Below are 14,613 nucleotides of genomic sequence, written 5' to 3'. Positions count from 1 at the left end.
TATTCTGCAGACATCATCTAGGTCCATTTGATCTATGGTGTGATTTAGTTCTAGAATTTGTTTATTGATTTTTTTGTTTGGATGACCTATATATTGGTGATAGCGGAATATCAAGGTTCCCACTATCACTGTGTTGGAGTCTGTATTTGTTTTTACGACCTTCAGAATATATTTGATGAAATTGGGTACATTGATGTTGGGTGCATATAGGTTGATAATTGTTATTTCCTTTTGGTGTATTTCCCCTTTTATTAGTAAGGAGTGTCCTTCATTATCTAATTTATGAATGTAAATTTGAAGTCTACTTTGTCCAAGATAAGTATTACTACTCCTGCTTATTTTCAGGGGCTATTGGCTTGGTATATCTTCTTCGAGTCTTTCACCCTAAGCCATTGCTTGTTTCTGTCAGTGAGATGGGTCTCCTGTAAACAACAAATTGTTGGATCTTCCTTTTTAATCCAGTTTGCCAAATAGTGTCTTTTGATGGGGGAATTAAGTCCGTTAACATTCAGTGTTAGTGTTGATAAGTATGTGGTGATTCCTGTCATTTAGTTGTTTTGTTGTTAAAGGGTTTGATTGTGTGCAGCTGAATCAATGTTACTTTCTACTTTCTTGTCTCTCTTCTCCTGTGGTTTGGTACTGCCTGTCTTTTCATGGTTTTGTTTGTTTTCATTTTCTGTGTGCAGAATTCCTTGAAGAATCTTTTGTAGTGGTGGCTTTGTGGTCACATATTGTTTTAGTTTCTGCTTACCATGGAGGACTTTTATTGCTCCATCTATTTTGAATGATAATTTTGCTGGGTAGAATATCCTAGGGTTGAAGTTATTTTCATTCACTGCCTGGAATACCTCACTCCATGCTCTTCTTGCTTTTAAAGTTTCCCTTGAGAAATCTGCTGTGATTTTGATGGGTTTACCTTTGTATGTTATTTGTTTTTTTCTCTCTTAGAGCCTTTAATATTCTTTCTCTAGTCTCTGTGCTTGTTGTTTTAATGATAATATGTCATAATATGTCATGGGGTAGTTCTATTCTGGTCAAGTCTGTTTGGTGTCCTGGAGGTTTCCTGTACCTGAATGGGCATAGTTTTCTCTATATTTGGGATATTTTCTGTTATTATTTTGTTGAATATATAACAAATTCCTTTTGCTTGTACTTCTTCTCCTTCTTTAATGCCCATGATTCTCAGGTTTGGTCTTTTGATGGAGTCAGTGAGTTCTTGCATATTCCTTTCACAGGGCTTGAGTTGTTTGACCATTAGCTCTTTGTTTTTTCCTTTAATTTCCATTTCATCTTCAAGTTCTGAGATTCTGTCTTCTGCTTGTTCTAGTCTTCTGGAGAGGCCTTCCATTGTGTTTTGTATTTCTTTTTTCTCAGGTTTTCCATATCATGGGTCACTTCCTCTTTAATGTTGTCAATTTTTGTCTTTAATTCATTTTTCTCTCCATTTATAGTGTTTTTCATTTCACTTTGGTGTTTATTTAGGGTTCCTATGAGTTCATTTATTTGTTTCTGTGTCTTCTCATATTCTTTATTTTTGGTGTCTTGGAGTTTCTTGAGTGCTTCTTGCACATTTTGGTTGTCTAATAACATCTCCATGAAATTCTCAGTGATTACTTACAGGATTTCTTCTTAGAGGTTGTTTTTGTGGGCATCACTCAGTTCCTTAGTGTCATTTATCTTTGTTTTGTTGGAATCTGAAACTGGGTATCAGTTTTCTTCATTTCCCTCTGAATCCTGTATTAATTTATTTTTGGGGGAAGAATATTTTCCATCCCTTTTTTATGTTTCATCACTCCACTTGGTGCTGTTTCTGTCTTTACTCTGTGTGTAATTTAGTATTAGCTAACTTACAATAGTAAAACAAACAAAACAAAGAAAGAGAAAAAAGAGAAAAAGAGAGAGAGAGAGAGAGAACCAAAGAAATGAACAGGGAGAGGTGGTAGACATACAAACAGGGAACTAAACATCAAACACATAAAGGAAAAAAAATCCAGGTTCAGGAACAATAGAATTTCAGTCTTAGTAGTTCTGGTATTACTCTTTCATCATTCAGTCCTGGTGTTGGTATTTAAGCAGAAGCTCTGTCTTAGTCTTGCCAGGTGGTTGGGGAGATTCTCTTGTTTTTTTTTGTTTTTGTTTTTTCCCTGTCTTTCAGTAGCAGCTGCTTAGTTAGCTCTTCCCTCAGTGAGGTGTGGCTTGTCCTCAGATTCTGGAGATCAGCTCTGTGGCCCACTAGCCATCCTGCTTTGGAATTGGGCTTTTGCTGTGTTGGTTTAGTGGGGGCTTGTTTCTGTGCCATGCGCCTTTTCTCTGGGGCAAGGTCAGAGATCCATCAGCCAGCTCTCAGCTTTCAGTGTGTTATGCTGGTTTGCTGATTCTTTTTCAATTTTGCAGTGTCATTTGACTTTGTATGTTGCTCAGTGGCTCAGGAGATGAACTTTGTGGACTGCTGTCTGCCCTATTTCAGACAGCATCTTATCACCCACCCAGTGTCAGGCCTGCTGCCTTTCCAGTCTTTGTCTACAGAAAGTTTGAGTGGAGATGAGCTCCTTGCTCCTCCCCCCTTCTCTGGTGCTCTCAGATCACCCTGCCCCTCTGCCATGTGTTCTTTTTCAGTTCTTTGTTTATTATTCACTTTTTTTTTACAGGGTGGGGGTCAGTCTGTCCAGGGGACTATGGTGGTTTATCCCAGGGGTACTGTGGGAATACCACATGCCTCCTATTTGCTCATCTGTTGGCTGCATCTCCCAAGCAGGTTTGGAACCCTCCTGTTTTCTCAGTGTAACATGATGTGGAGAAGCTTTGTATAGGCTGGAGGTTCAGGGTGTTGGAGTTTTGATTCTTCTTTGTGGTTTTTTTCTGCCAAATGTGGCTCCAGTATCTCAGCAAAATTTTTGATTTATGGAGCTCACGCTGTCTGCTTCTGCTCTCTAGTCACCATCTTGGATCCACCCCTTGATCACTCTGAGAGTTACAAATGTTCATAATAGGTAATACACCATCCTTTTTCTTTGAGCTCTTTTAAGTGTTAAGTACCTGGTACAAAATAATTCTTCTCAAATGAAGGGTCGTATAGTTCACTTATCCCCTCCCAGTATCTTTACTTTAATTCACTCTTTCTTCTAGAAACCAATGTCAACAAGATTATCACACATACTACAGATATTCCTCAGAGGACATCAAATCAGTAATTAGTCATTGTAGTTTATGTGTTTTTCATATTTAATATGGAAGCATATTTTTGTAATACTCTGCTACTTTTAAGCTGAAGTAGCACAAATGATTAGCAATGCATAAACTGTGTTTGAATTCAAGTTCATTTCTGTATCAACTATCTATTCAAGTTCCTTTCCCTGGCCCCAATGTATTTATCTAAGGTGGTAGATGCATGTGCTAGCAAATGCATGTATATAGGAGAAAGGTGGCCAGTACTGAATGCAGAGCAAATATTAGTTGCTATTATCATATGGTCCTAATTTATTCTACTTGTGACCAGGGAGAGAACTGGATGGACAAGTTCTCATCATTATTCATAATTCACATTGATGCATAAACTTCCTTAGAGTGGGGATCACTTCTTTAGGTGTCAGCTTTGCCTCTATTAGTTTCTCAATAAATGCTTATCCTTTGTTTATTAGACTTAGGAATTACATGGTTCTTCAGAAAAAGATCATGGCAACTAAACTGCAAATGATTTATTACTATAGAACTATCCCTTTAAAATCCCATGAACTCATAGAATGTTCCATGGAGATCACATTTCTGCTACCTTCCGATTGGTTCCCATCCTGCTATCAGGCAAACATTGTTTCACCTGGGTCTCTGTGAAGACACTCAAATCAACATTAGAAATGAATTCTTTTCTCATTCTGAAGCTCTTTGAAATGTCCTGTTTCACAGCCTGAGGTTCACTATGTCCTACCACCCACCCTATGTCCTAATTACTCCTTTGCTGTCCAACATTTCATTCTACCACCTAGTTCTTAAGCTCCTGATATCCTTTATCTCTTACTATTAACTTAGTGTTATATGTTCTTTTTCCAAATCAAATTATATTTCAACTGCAAAAATCTTAATCTCATTAACGTATCACAGTTGTTCCCATGTAATATTTACTGCACAATTAGATGAGGGTTATACATTTATTTAGTAAGTTAACCTTCAAATTGGCAAATTTGAATGCAAATCAGACACTGCATTAGTAGCAGTTTATTGTATTTTCACTCCAAAGTATCAATATAAAAATAAATGTAATAGTGTAAACAAAGCATAAAGTGAAAAAAAATTTCCTGAAAGCTCAAAAAACAAAACACAAAAAGATGGTGGGATAAGACTTAAGAAAATAATGGAAATATTTCTTATGTTAATTGCTGGAGATAACTCCTCCAGCATTTGGTGCACATTTAATTAATCAAATGACACTGAGAGATAAATTACTCATAGTAGTTTATCAAAGTAGCACAATTAACATAAATGACCATCAATAAGTGACCTGATACATTTTGATCAATTTGTTTCAGACCCTGGATCTCTCATATGGAAGATATATTTGGATCTTGTAATTCTGAATCTAAACCCATAAATTGTTACTATTACTTAACAATTTATAACTTTAAATTGTTAATATTACTCTGGAGAGTGGGAAAGAGTATCATGGTGAGTGCATTGCTTATTTATTGTCTATAGGTAGTGGATGCAGCAATTCACATTCATGATGCTATCTCCAGAGTCACTGGATGTTTTTGGCATTAGAAATAGAAAAGCTAAGACACAGAGAGATTTAGTGAAATAACCAAAGTCACACAGGTAGTGATCCTCAGAGCTAGGATTTCTCCCCCAAAAGTCTTACTTCTCTCAACTTCCCTCTGTCTCCTCCCACTGAGCTCAATCACAGATATCTAGGTAGCCTAACTCCTTACACACAGACCTTTATAAAATGTGGGAATGGGGAATAAATAGCTTGTTCTTTTGTGAACTTGTTTAATCTTCCCTAAATGTAAGAAAACTCCAATTATCAGGGAAGAAAGAAAAGATGTTTAATGTTGGTTAGGAATACAGGACTCAAAATTCATTTCCAGTGGGCTCAGGTATCTCAAAGGTAACAAAAAGAAATATGAAAGATACTTGTAATTTTCTTAATATCAGAGGGGAAAATCAAGTAGATTACTATGAGTTGACACAAGGGATACAGTCCCTAGAGACCAAAAAACGAGAAATGTGTTCTACTTAAGTTAGAATGCTCACTCCCTAGTCTGTTTTGAAGACTCTGTAAGTGAAAGTGATGGTGAACTAAACTTCAACTGCATTGCAGTGACAGATCCTGTATTTTGAAAGGTATTTTATTATGATATGACACATTGAGATATGTATCTTTAAGGAAAAGTGAAAGACTCAATCTCTGCTGAATGCAGTTTCAGTTTTTCTAGCTCTGTAATGAATGGTCTGTAAGTCCATTCTAACTATGCCTTTTGTTTTACCTGGGACAATCAGAAATACTACTTTCTTTACAAAGAAGGGTTTATGGGCATTTTCCTGAATTTTTTTCTATTTTTGTGAATGTAGGCCTAGAACAGGAACAAGCAAAAGGATCAAGTAGAAGTCAAGCAGTAAACAAAAAGTAAGCCAAAGATATATAGAATTCTGTTCATTTAACTTACTGACATTAAGAAAAATTCACAATACTGTAAATTTTATCACTTTCTCATTACCCCAAATCTATGAAAGCACTGAGTGCCTAAGAAAGTATAATAAGGTGATGTGGCTCAAGTGGTAGAGCTGCATGAAGCCATGAGTTCAAATCCCAGTCCTAACAAAAAGAAAGTATGATAAATAACTACTACATCTGTTTTTATTACTAATGTTTGTAGTAAGCAGCTGAAAATAAGAATAAGAATTTATTGCTTTTTTTGAACAACAGCAATACCTGAGGAAACTATTCTCATTTTCAGAAGTACCTACAAATTTATAGCCTATATTAATATTTTCTGGGATAGAAGTTGCAAAATATCAATAGTTTGGGGAGAATACTGAAGAGAAATAGAAGTAAATTTTCAGAATAGAGAAGGAATTCCAGGTCTGGTGGCACACTTGAAATCCTAGTGCTTGGGAGGCTCAGGCTTGAGGATCACAAGTGTGAGACCAGTTTGGGCTACATAGAAAGACCCTGTCTCAAGAAAAATAGAGGACATGGAAGCATATAATTTGCATGATGTGGTTTAAAACAAATAACTTTTGATTAATAATGTGTACAATAAATGTGGGTTCCAAGAGAGATAAATTTTAGCCACCACAATCAGTTTTTTATAAGAAGTATTGATGAAACTGAAAATCACACTACTAAGTGTATTGTGCACTACTGCTCATATATATTATTGACAGAGTCATTCTAAATGATCTCAAATGTTAAAAGAATAAAAATTGCATTAGTGGAGTATAAATATAAACTCCATTGGCTTTTTTTTTTTAAGTGTATGGAAGGGAATGATCTGACTTAGCAGCTATCCTGTCAGACAGAGACCTCCATGTTTATGTAGGATTGCTGCTTTCTGTAGACAAAAGGTATTTTCTCATTTGTCCACATAGTTGTCCAATAGGCTTTTTGATTCTTGGTAAGTTGCTGTTTGTTATTTATGTTTCTCCTCTGCAAAAAAGCTAACACTGCTTAAATAAAATAATGCTTACAAAACAATTCACACAGTGTTTGCTGAATGTAGGATCATCAAAGAAAAGTTTAGCATTTTTTTTTCTGATCATTACTTTCCTTTGTATGATTAACAAATCTGAGGTATTTTATTCTTTTCAATGTTTTTGTTAGACTATGCTTTCAGGGAAAGTTTCTGTTTGGAAATTAGAGAGAGAGAAAAAAAGATCCATTCCTTCCTTTTCACTATTGGGGAAAATGTTATTTTTATGGTTCAAAAACCATTACTCCAAAGAAAAGGACCTAGTCCATTCATTTGTCCCAGTGAAATGAAGATATGAGAATATACTGTTAAAGAAAGAAACTATTTTGGCATCATGAGACCTATGCTGTAGTTCTGGATTCACCATAGATTAGTTGAGAAATCCCCAGACTTTGATGACTTCATCCAACAAACATATTATTATAAATAACCTTAGGATATTAGCTACCAATTCTTCATTTTTCCTTTGTGGTGAGTCTCATATAAGATTACAGGAGCAAAGAAGGATACTTTGGAAGTGTTATAAAACTCTATGAATATATGTAGTGTTTTTGCTTATGCTCTTGAGCACCTATGTCAATAGAAATTAGCAGAACATCAGTAGGCATTTGTGTCTGCAAGGAAAAATATCAGCTCTGTTCACTCTTCTCCATGCTTTGTTCAGTGGATCCCTTAATCTCTAATGTGAGCAAAGTTATGGGATAATATTGGCCTCATGTTTTGATTTTCAATAGTATCAAATGACTTCTTTCTGTGATTGATAAGGGATTTAGCTCTTCGTTTCACCTTCTGAGTCATTTTTTCATAGTTAGCCCAGTAAAATTCAATCTACTTTTTAAATAATCTAAGGTGGGGGTTTGAGTGATAGTAAAGAAGAATCTCACTGATAGCTGTCGTTGTCTAAATTTTTTATTTGGAAGATCTCTTCTGATTGTTATTTTTCCCTTTATTTCACTTCATTGCAATTTATAAGGAATGCTTGGGATGCTTTTTGTTTATTTATTTCCTGAGTAGATATACATTGTGGCATTTACAAAAATTTTTACAATGTATCAAATATATCATACTTGAATTCACCCCCTCCCCAGCTCTCCTTATTCCTTCCCTCTCCCTATTCTTGGAATAGCTTCAGCAAGTATCATTTTTGAATTTTCACACACGTATCTACACTTCTTTGCACTGTATTCACCCTCCTACTCCCTTTCCTATCATCTCCTTCCCTTCCCCCTCCCCACTGAAGGTTCTGCTCTGGTCTCCTCTGATTTTGTAGGAGAAATAAAAAACAAGAAAGCTTTAAAGGTAGCTACACAGGGTGTTTTCTTGTGATATTTCCATGTATATATGTATTATACTCTCAACTGGTTTATTTCCTCTAATTTTCTTCATTCTACCTTAATCTTTCTTACTTCCATTTAGATTATATGTTATTAAGTTATTCCACTTATTCAATAAAATAGTAAGAAAATTCCATGTGCTGTTCTGGTATTTCTTGGTTCTGTTATTTATTTAAACAGACACATGAAAACATAAAAATTGTGCATCTTATTGGGGTATCGTGATTTTTTTGATACACACTTACTTTGTGTAATGTTCAAATTAGGATAAACATGCAAAGTCTTTTCTTCAAGTACCCAGCTGTTTTCTAAGTCAACTTTTTGTGTAATAGTTTTGTTATGAACCTGTGAAACTGAATGTTAGAAGTTTTCACTGTTTTGGCTAGTCCTGCTATTTTTTTCAGGGATGTTTTTCATTCTAATATTCTAACTTTCTAATTATTGGAATGAATTATTGAAAATTCTCAATACTTAATGAACTCAATTTTTTTGTAGTCCCTGATTCAGGGATATTGGAAGTAAATTTTAAACCCTGTTGGCTACATGATGACACACTCTACTTCTTTGTTCATAAAATTTTAAAGTGCCCCCTCATAGAGATTCAATCATTTCCATTGTTTGTCATTATTTACTAATTATGCAAAATTTCAATAGTTTAATTGTTCCATTAGTTCTAAGAAGGCTTATTGAATGGCATAATTTAATTCTGAACTTATTCTCCAAAAGATCCATAAAGAGGTCTACTATGTCAAGTATTCATTATCATAAATGATAAATTATACCTTAAGACCATGTTATGATTATTCAAAATTTAGTGGTCAAAGTACTTATAATTATTAGGTATTAAATTACTGTCTCCAAGCCATTGGAGAATAGCTGGAACATGTCAAATTTAGATTCAAATGTTTTTTGATTGACCTCAAGTCCAACAGATGTTTTACTATCTTCATCACTTGTCACTCTTCTGTTAGAATTCATATATGTTAGGAAATTATATTTATAGCTTAATCATGAATTTATTTAACTAAATGTAACAATCTATGCTCTCTCTTATTGTAGCTCAAAGAATCAGATACATGACACAAATCCAGGACAGAAATCAAACAGAAATGGTGGAATTTATCCTTTTAGGACTCTCAGACAATCCAGATCTACAAGGTGTTCTCTTTGCCTTGTTTTTGTCAATCTATATAGCAACAATGGTGGGTAATTTGGGGATGATTGTACTGATTAAGATTGATCACTGTCTCCACACCCCCATGTACTTCTTTCTCAGCAGCCTCTCCTTTGTTGATGCCTCTTACTCTTCTTCTGTCACTCCCAAGATGCTGGTGAACCTCATGACTGAAAAGAAGGTCATTTCACTTAATGGGTGTGCAGCCCAGTTCTTCTTCTTTGGCTCCTTCCTGGGAACGGAATGCTTCCTGTTGGCCATGATGGCATATGATCGATATGCAGCCATTTGGAATCCCCTACTATACCCAGTTCTGATGTCTGGGAGAATCTGCTCCTTCTTAGTGGCTACTTCATTCCTAGCAGGATTTGGCAATGCAGCCATCCACACAGGGATGAATTTTGGGTTATCTTTTTGTGGTTCCAACAGGATCAACCATTTCTACTGTGACACCCCACCCCTGCTAAAACTCTCTTGCTCTGACACCCACATCAATGGCATTGTGATCATGGCTTTTTCCAGTTTTAATGTCATTAGCTGTGTTATGATCATTCTTATTTCCTACCTATGTATCCTCATTGCCATATTGAAGATGCCTTCAGTAGAGGGAAGGCATAAAGCCTTTTCCACCTGTGCCTCCCACCTTATGGCTGTCACCATCTTCTTTGGGACAATTCTTTTCATGTACTTGCGACCTACATCTAGCTACTCTATGGAGCAGGACAAGATTGTTTCTGTATTTTATACAGTAGTGATCCCTATGTTAAATCCAATCATTTACAGTTTGAAAAATAAAGATGTAAAAGAGGCCATGAAGATCTTACAGAAACACAGGCTGTAAAGTTGTATTACCCATCCTCTTTTTATGTAGGAAAAAATACATGTTCCTATTAGATCTACTATGTAATTGCTGAAACATTTTTTTCTGTGCTAAAGTAGATGATTAAAATGATGACATCTTATTATCTTAGTGTCTTGAATATGTCTATATAATTTCCATGTTGTCAATCAACATAGTGGATTAATCAGGAGTCTGCTGCAAGTACCAAATCATTGGAAATTGACTTAGATTCAAACATTTACTTTATCTTTTTAATATTACTTTTATTATATATCTATATATCTTTACATATACCTATGTATACATATATGGTTGTGTCTAGTTGAGCTAAAGGCAAAGAGACTTTGAGACAGTCTTGTGTATGCAGGAAGCTTATTTCAATGTGCTTTCAGGAACAGTACCTTTATTTGGAGGATAGCAGGCTTGGCCCTAAGAAGTTGAATAGTGTTGAACTGCATAAAAATATTTAATTAATTCCAGGTGGAGTTCTGGAATGAGATGGTCCTACAGATATGTCTCAAACTTGTAACCCCAATGGCCAGTTTAGAATGTGGGTTGCTTAATAAGAGGAAGCATAATCTTGGGCAAGGTACATGCTTTCAGCAGGAGTAATTCTTAGAATAGAAGTCAACTGTGAACTGTCAGCTGCCCAATTCCTGGATGCTGAGGAAATGAATATTTTAACTTTCTGGAAAAGGCATATCTGGGTGGTGAATTATAGCATCCAGGGCAAATGACAACACTTATCCACTCATATCACTGTCAAAAATATCGTATAAGATACACAAAGGTGTCTTATCAAGTGTTATGGTTAAGTGAAAACCACAATGCTTATTGGGAAATATTTTACTGACTTTCTATATCTTGGAATATATTGAAGTTAGAAATCAAGGTACTTTAACTTTCTATGTATACTTCTCCAAATTTTCAAGTAATTTTAAATAAACATTTATCAAATTAAATTGTCTAATACTTATGTTAACTGTATGGGAAGCATGTTCTATTACAGTGGGACAGCAGCTTTCTTGATGGGATGCTATGCGATTTGCAATCAGGTAAATGTCTAGTCCTTATTTATTTCCATTTCATTATTCACTGCAGACCATGAGGGAGACTATTAGTATTCTGTCTGCTCCAAATGAGACTACTTTATCCCTAAAAACTTGTTAGAGTCCCCAAGGGAGCAATTATCTCATCCTGACCACCTCAAGCATCCTTTTTTATCAATGGATAACTTCTCCATTTAAAAGTAAACCAAGATTTTTCTCAAAGATACCTGAAATTGTATCATGCCTTACAAAGTTCTTCATTTATGCTGTTATTCTTGTTCATGTCCTGTTTAACTTCTTCCTAACCACCATTCTGAATTAGTTGCCATTTTGTTATTATTCATCACAACTATTATGTTCAAACTTCACTCATTAGCTATTTGAGGTTCCATGTTTGATTATATAATGGTTCACTTTGAAGAACTCCATTCCGTAGTTCCATCTTCCTTCCATCTACTCATCTTATTATGTACCAACTTAAACTTAATTTGTTTCTGTGCTGTTTCCAACTTAAGCTGATTGGTAGAATTAAGGAAAACCCTTCAGCACTCTACAGTCTTCTGATGATCTTACCTCATACTTCACCCTCTAAGCATAAACAAAACATATAATAATCCTATCTTCTTATCATTTCTAAATACATATGTCCTTCCTCCTTCCACCCATAGTAGATATGAAGTAGATAAGATTAATTCTTTCACATAGTTGGGATTTTTCATATAGACTGTATTTCTGAAATTATTTCTTACTTTCCCTAAGCTTCCATATCTCAAAGTTTGTTTTCATATCCCTGTTTGTTTCAAAATATTCTCTAGTGTTATACCTGATAATTTCCTTGACAGAAAATCCCATTCAGTCACCAAATTATTCCTTTGTTCCCTTTACATTTAATCTTTTCTAAATAACTGTCTCCACTCATTTTCTCTGTTTGTTCATGTTCCACTTATTCTATAACATGTTACAACTGTGTTTTATATTAGCTCACCTTTTAATTCAATCTTCTCAAGGACACATGAGATCTCAAACTATCTCAGGAGGATTTTGCACAATTATTCTTCCAACTATCTTGATACACCTCCCTTTAGCTTCAATATCTCCTCATTTTTCTGTTTTTCTTTCTCCTTCTATGTTTCCTTGCTAGTAGCTTCTATACTTCTTCGTCTTTATTATGCTGACCTCTATTATCTTGGAGCAAACTTCTTTTTAAAAAGAGTATTAGATTTTTATTAGTATATGTATGAAGTTAAACAAGGATTAGAGACATTTATGATATAAAATGTGCATCACAAAAATTCTGATTATACTGCTTCTGCTATTAATAACTCTCCATGGTCAGTGACAGGTAATGTAAGATATCCCATTCTTGCTAAGAAATTGCTTTATTCTGTACTTCTGGTAACCAGAACTGTGATCAGCTTAAGGACAGGGAATATTTTTGGTTTTTTCTGTTCTATATTTCTACATTAGTACATAATTTTATGCTATTGCATACATCAGTTGAGTATCTGATGTCAATATTCATTTTCAATCTTAGTCTTGTGGGTTAGTTTTATTTGCTCTCTGTTGTTGAACAAGTTTTCTGAATTAAAGTCTACATTTATATGACAGGAGAATTCTATCTCCATTATTTTAAGTTAGTTTATTGTGAAAATCTGTTTCCATGAGGGATGATGTTTGTAAATCCATACTCTTTTATAATACGTGTCCTATAGAACACTCCCTATGTATTTCTCAGAATGTAAATCTAAATTGTGTATGCATGTTGGGAAGAAAGAATTACAAAAATTGACGATATGAGTATGTACTCATAGACACATAGGATATAATTTCATTTTGGTAAATTTCATCTTAATAATATATATTTCATTTTTATAAATTTATACATTTACAAAATGTATATGTATGCGTAAGTAAGACTAAATTTTCTAAAATAGTTATTTTGCTAGACAGGATTTAAGCTGATTTTAGAAATAAGAAGATCAGTTTAAATGGCTATTGTAGTAATCTAAGTAAGGAGGATGACGGATTTGGAGATAGGAACTGAGAGGGCAGGAATACAGGTTATAAGAGGAAGTGTGTTTCAAGATGTAGATATTTGAAGGTAGAGTCAACAAAATTATTTTGTGGTTTTGTTATAGAGTGTTTGAAAAAGAGAAAAGATTACATTGGATATTAATTTGTCAGTTTATTTAATTTCATTGATAATGCAGAATTCTCAATGATCTTGATGGACAATACTGTGTTTGCAGCAAATTAGGAAAAGACATGAGGGGTTCAGTTTTGGTCACGTTTGTTGCTACTTGATACCCATGTCTTGATAAAATCAACAGAATTTTAAGTATTGAGTTTAGAAAGGAGATTAGGTCTAGAGATATAAATTCAGCAGGGTAAGTATATAGATGATATTTAAAATGAAGAGATTCAATAATATTACCAAAGTTGAATGTAAACAGAAAAGCTAGGAAGATAAAACAGAATTCCTATCTTTTCCAACTTAAAGATTCAATCTACCGATTTAACGCAATTCCCATCAAAATCCCAATGACGTTCATCACAAAGAATGAAAAATCTACCCTAAAGTTCATTTGGAAACACAAGAGACCTCAAATAGCTATGGCAATACTCAGCAAAAAGAGCAATGCTGGAGGTATCACAATACCTGACTTCAAACTACATTACAAAGAAATAGCAATAAAAACAACATAGTATTGGTACAAAAACAGACATGAAGATGGGTGGAACACAATAGAGGACCTGGATATGAATCCACACAGCTATGCCCACCTTATTTTTGAGAAAGGTGCCAAAAACATATGATGGAGAAAAGACAGCCGCTTCAACAAATGTTGTTGGGAAAAGTGGCTATCTGTCTGCAAAAAACTGAAACTAGATCCATGTTTATCACCCTGTACTAGTATCAACTCAAAATGAATCAAGGACCTTAAAGTCGTACCTGAAACTTTGAAGTTAGTATAGGAAAGAGCAGGGAATACTCTGGAAGTAATAGGTATAGGCAATGACTTCCTCAATAGAACCCTAGCAGCTCAGCAACTAAGTGAAAGGATGGACAAATGGGACTACATAAAAATAAAAAGTTTCTGCACAACAAAAGAAATGGTCTCTAAATTGAAGAGACCACCCACAGAGTGGGAGAAAATATTTGCCAGCTATATGTCAGACAAAGGACTGATAATCAGAATATACAAGAGACTTAAAAAACTGAACTTTCCCAAAATCAATGAACCAATAAAAAAGTGGGCAACTGAACTAAACAGAGCTTTCTCAAAAGAAGAAATTCAAATGGCCAAGAAACATGTGCAAAAATGCTCACCATCTCTAGCCTAAAGGAAATGTAAATCAAAACCACACTAAGATTCCACCTTACCCCTGTTAGAATACCTATCATCAAAAACACCACCACCAACAGGTATTAGTGAGGATATGGGGAAAAAGGAACCCTGATACACTGCTGGTGGGAATGCAAGCTAGTGAAACCACTCTGGAAAAAAAAATATGAAGGCTTCTTAAAAAT

The 14,613-nt window shown here is 34.7% G+C and overlaps 1 protein-coding gene and 1 pseudogene across 1 annotated transcript; one reads left to right on the top strand and one right to left on the bottom strand.

Annotated features, from left to right (window-relative positions):
* Nucleotides 1–6,465: 6,465 nt before the first annotated feature.
* Nucleotides 6,466–6,591, bottom strand: LOC141416744 (small Cajal body-specific RNA 3; annotated as a pseudogene).
* A 2,466-nt stretch (nt 6,592–9,057) lies between these two features.
* On the top strand, nt 9,058–10,032 carry LOC141418521 (olfactory receptor 5AP2). The gene has a single exon (XM_074059357.1). The coding sequence runs from the start codon at nt 9,058–9,060 to the stop codon at nt 10,030–10,032; it is 975 nt and encodes a 324-aa protein (XP_073915458.1).
* The last annotated feature ends 4,581 nt before the right edge of the window (nt 10,033–14,613 follow it).

The sequence above is a fragment of the Castor canadensis genome, chromosome 1, assembly GCF_047511655.1.
Source record: "Castor canadensis chromosome 1, mCasCan1.hap1v2, whole genome shotgun sequence".
NCBI lineage: Eukaryota > Metazoa > Chordata > Mammalia > Rodentia > Castoridae > Castor > Castor canadensis.
The sequence above is the reverse complement of the archived record's forward strand: the minus strand, read 5'-3'. Positions and strand labels throughout refer to the sequence as shown.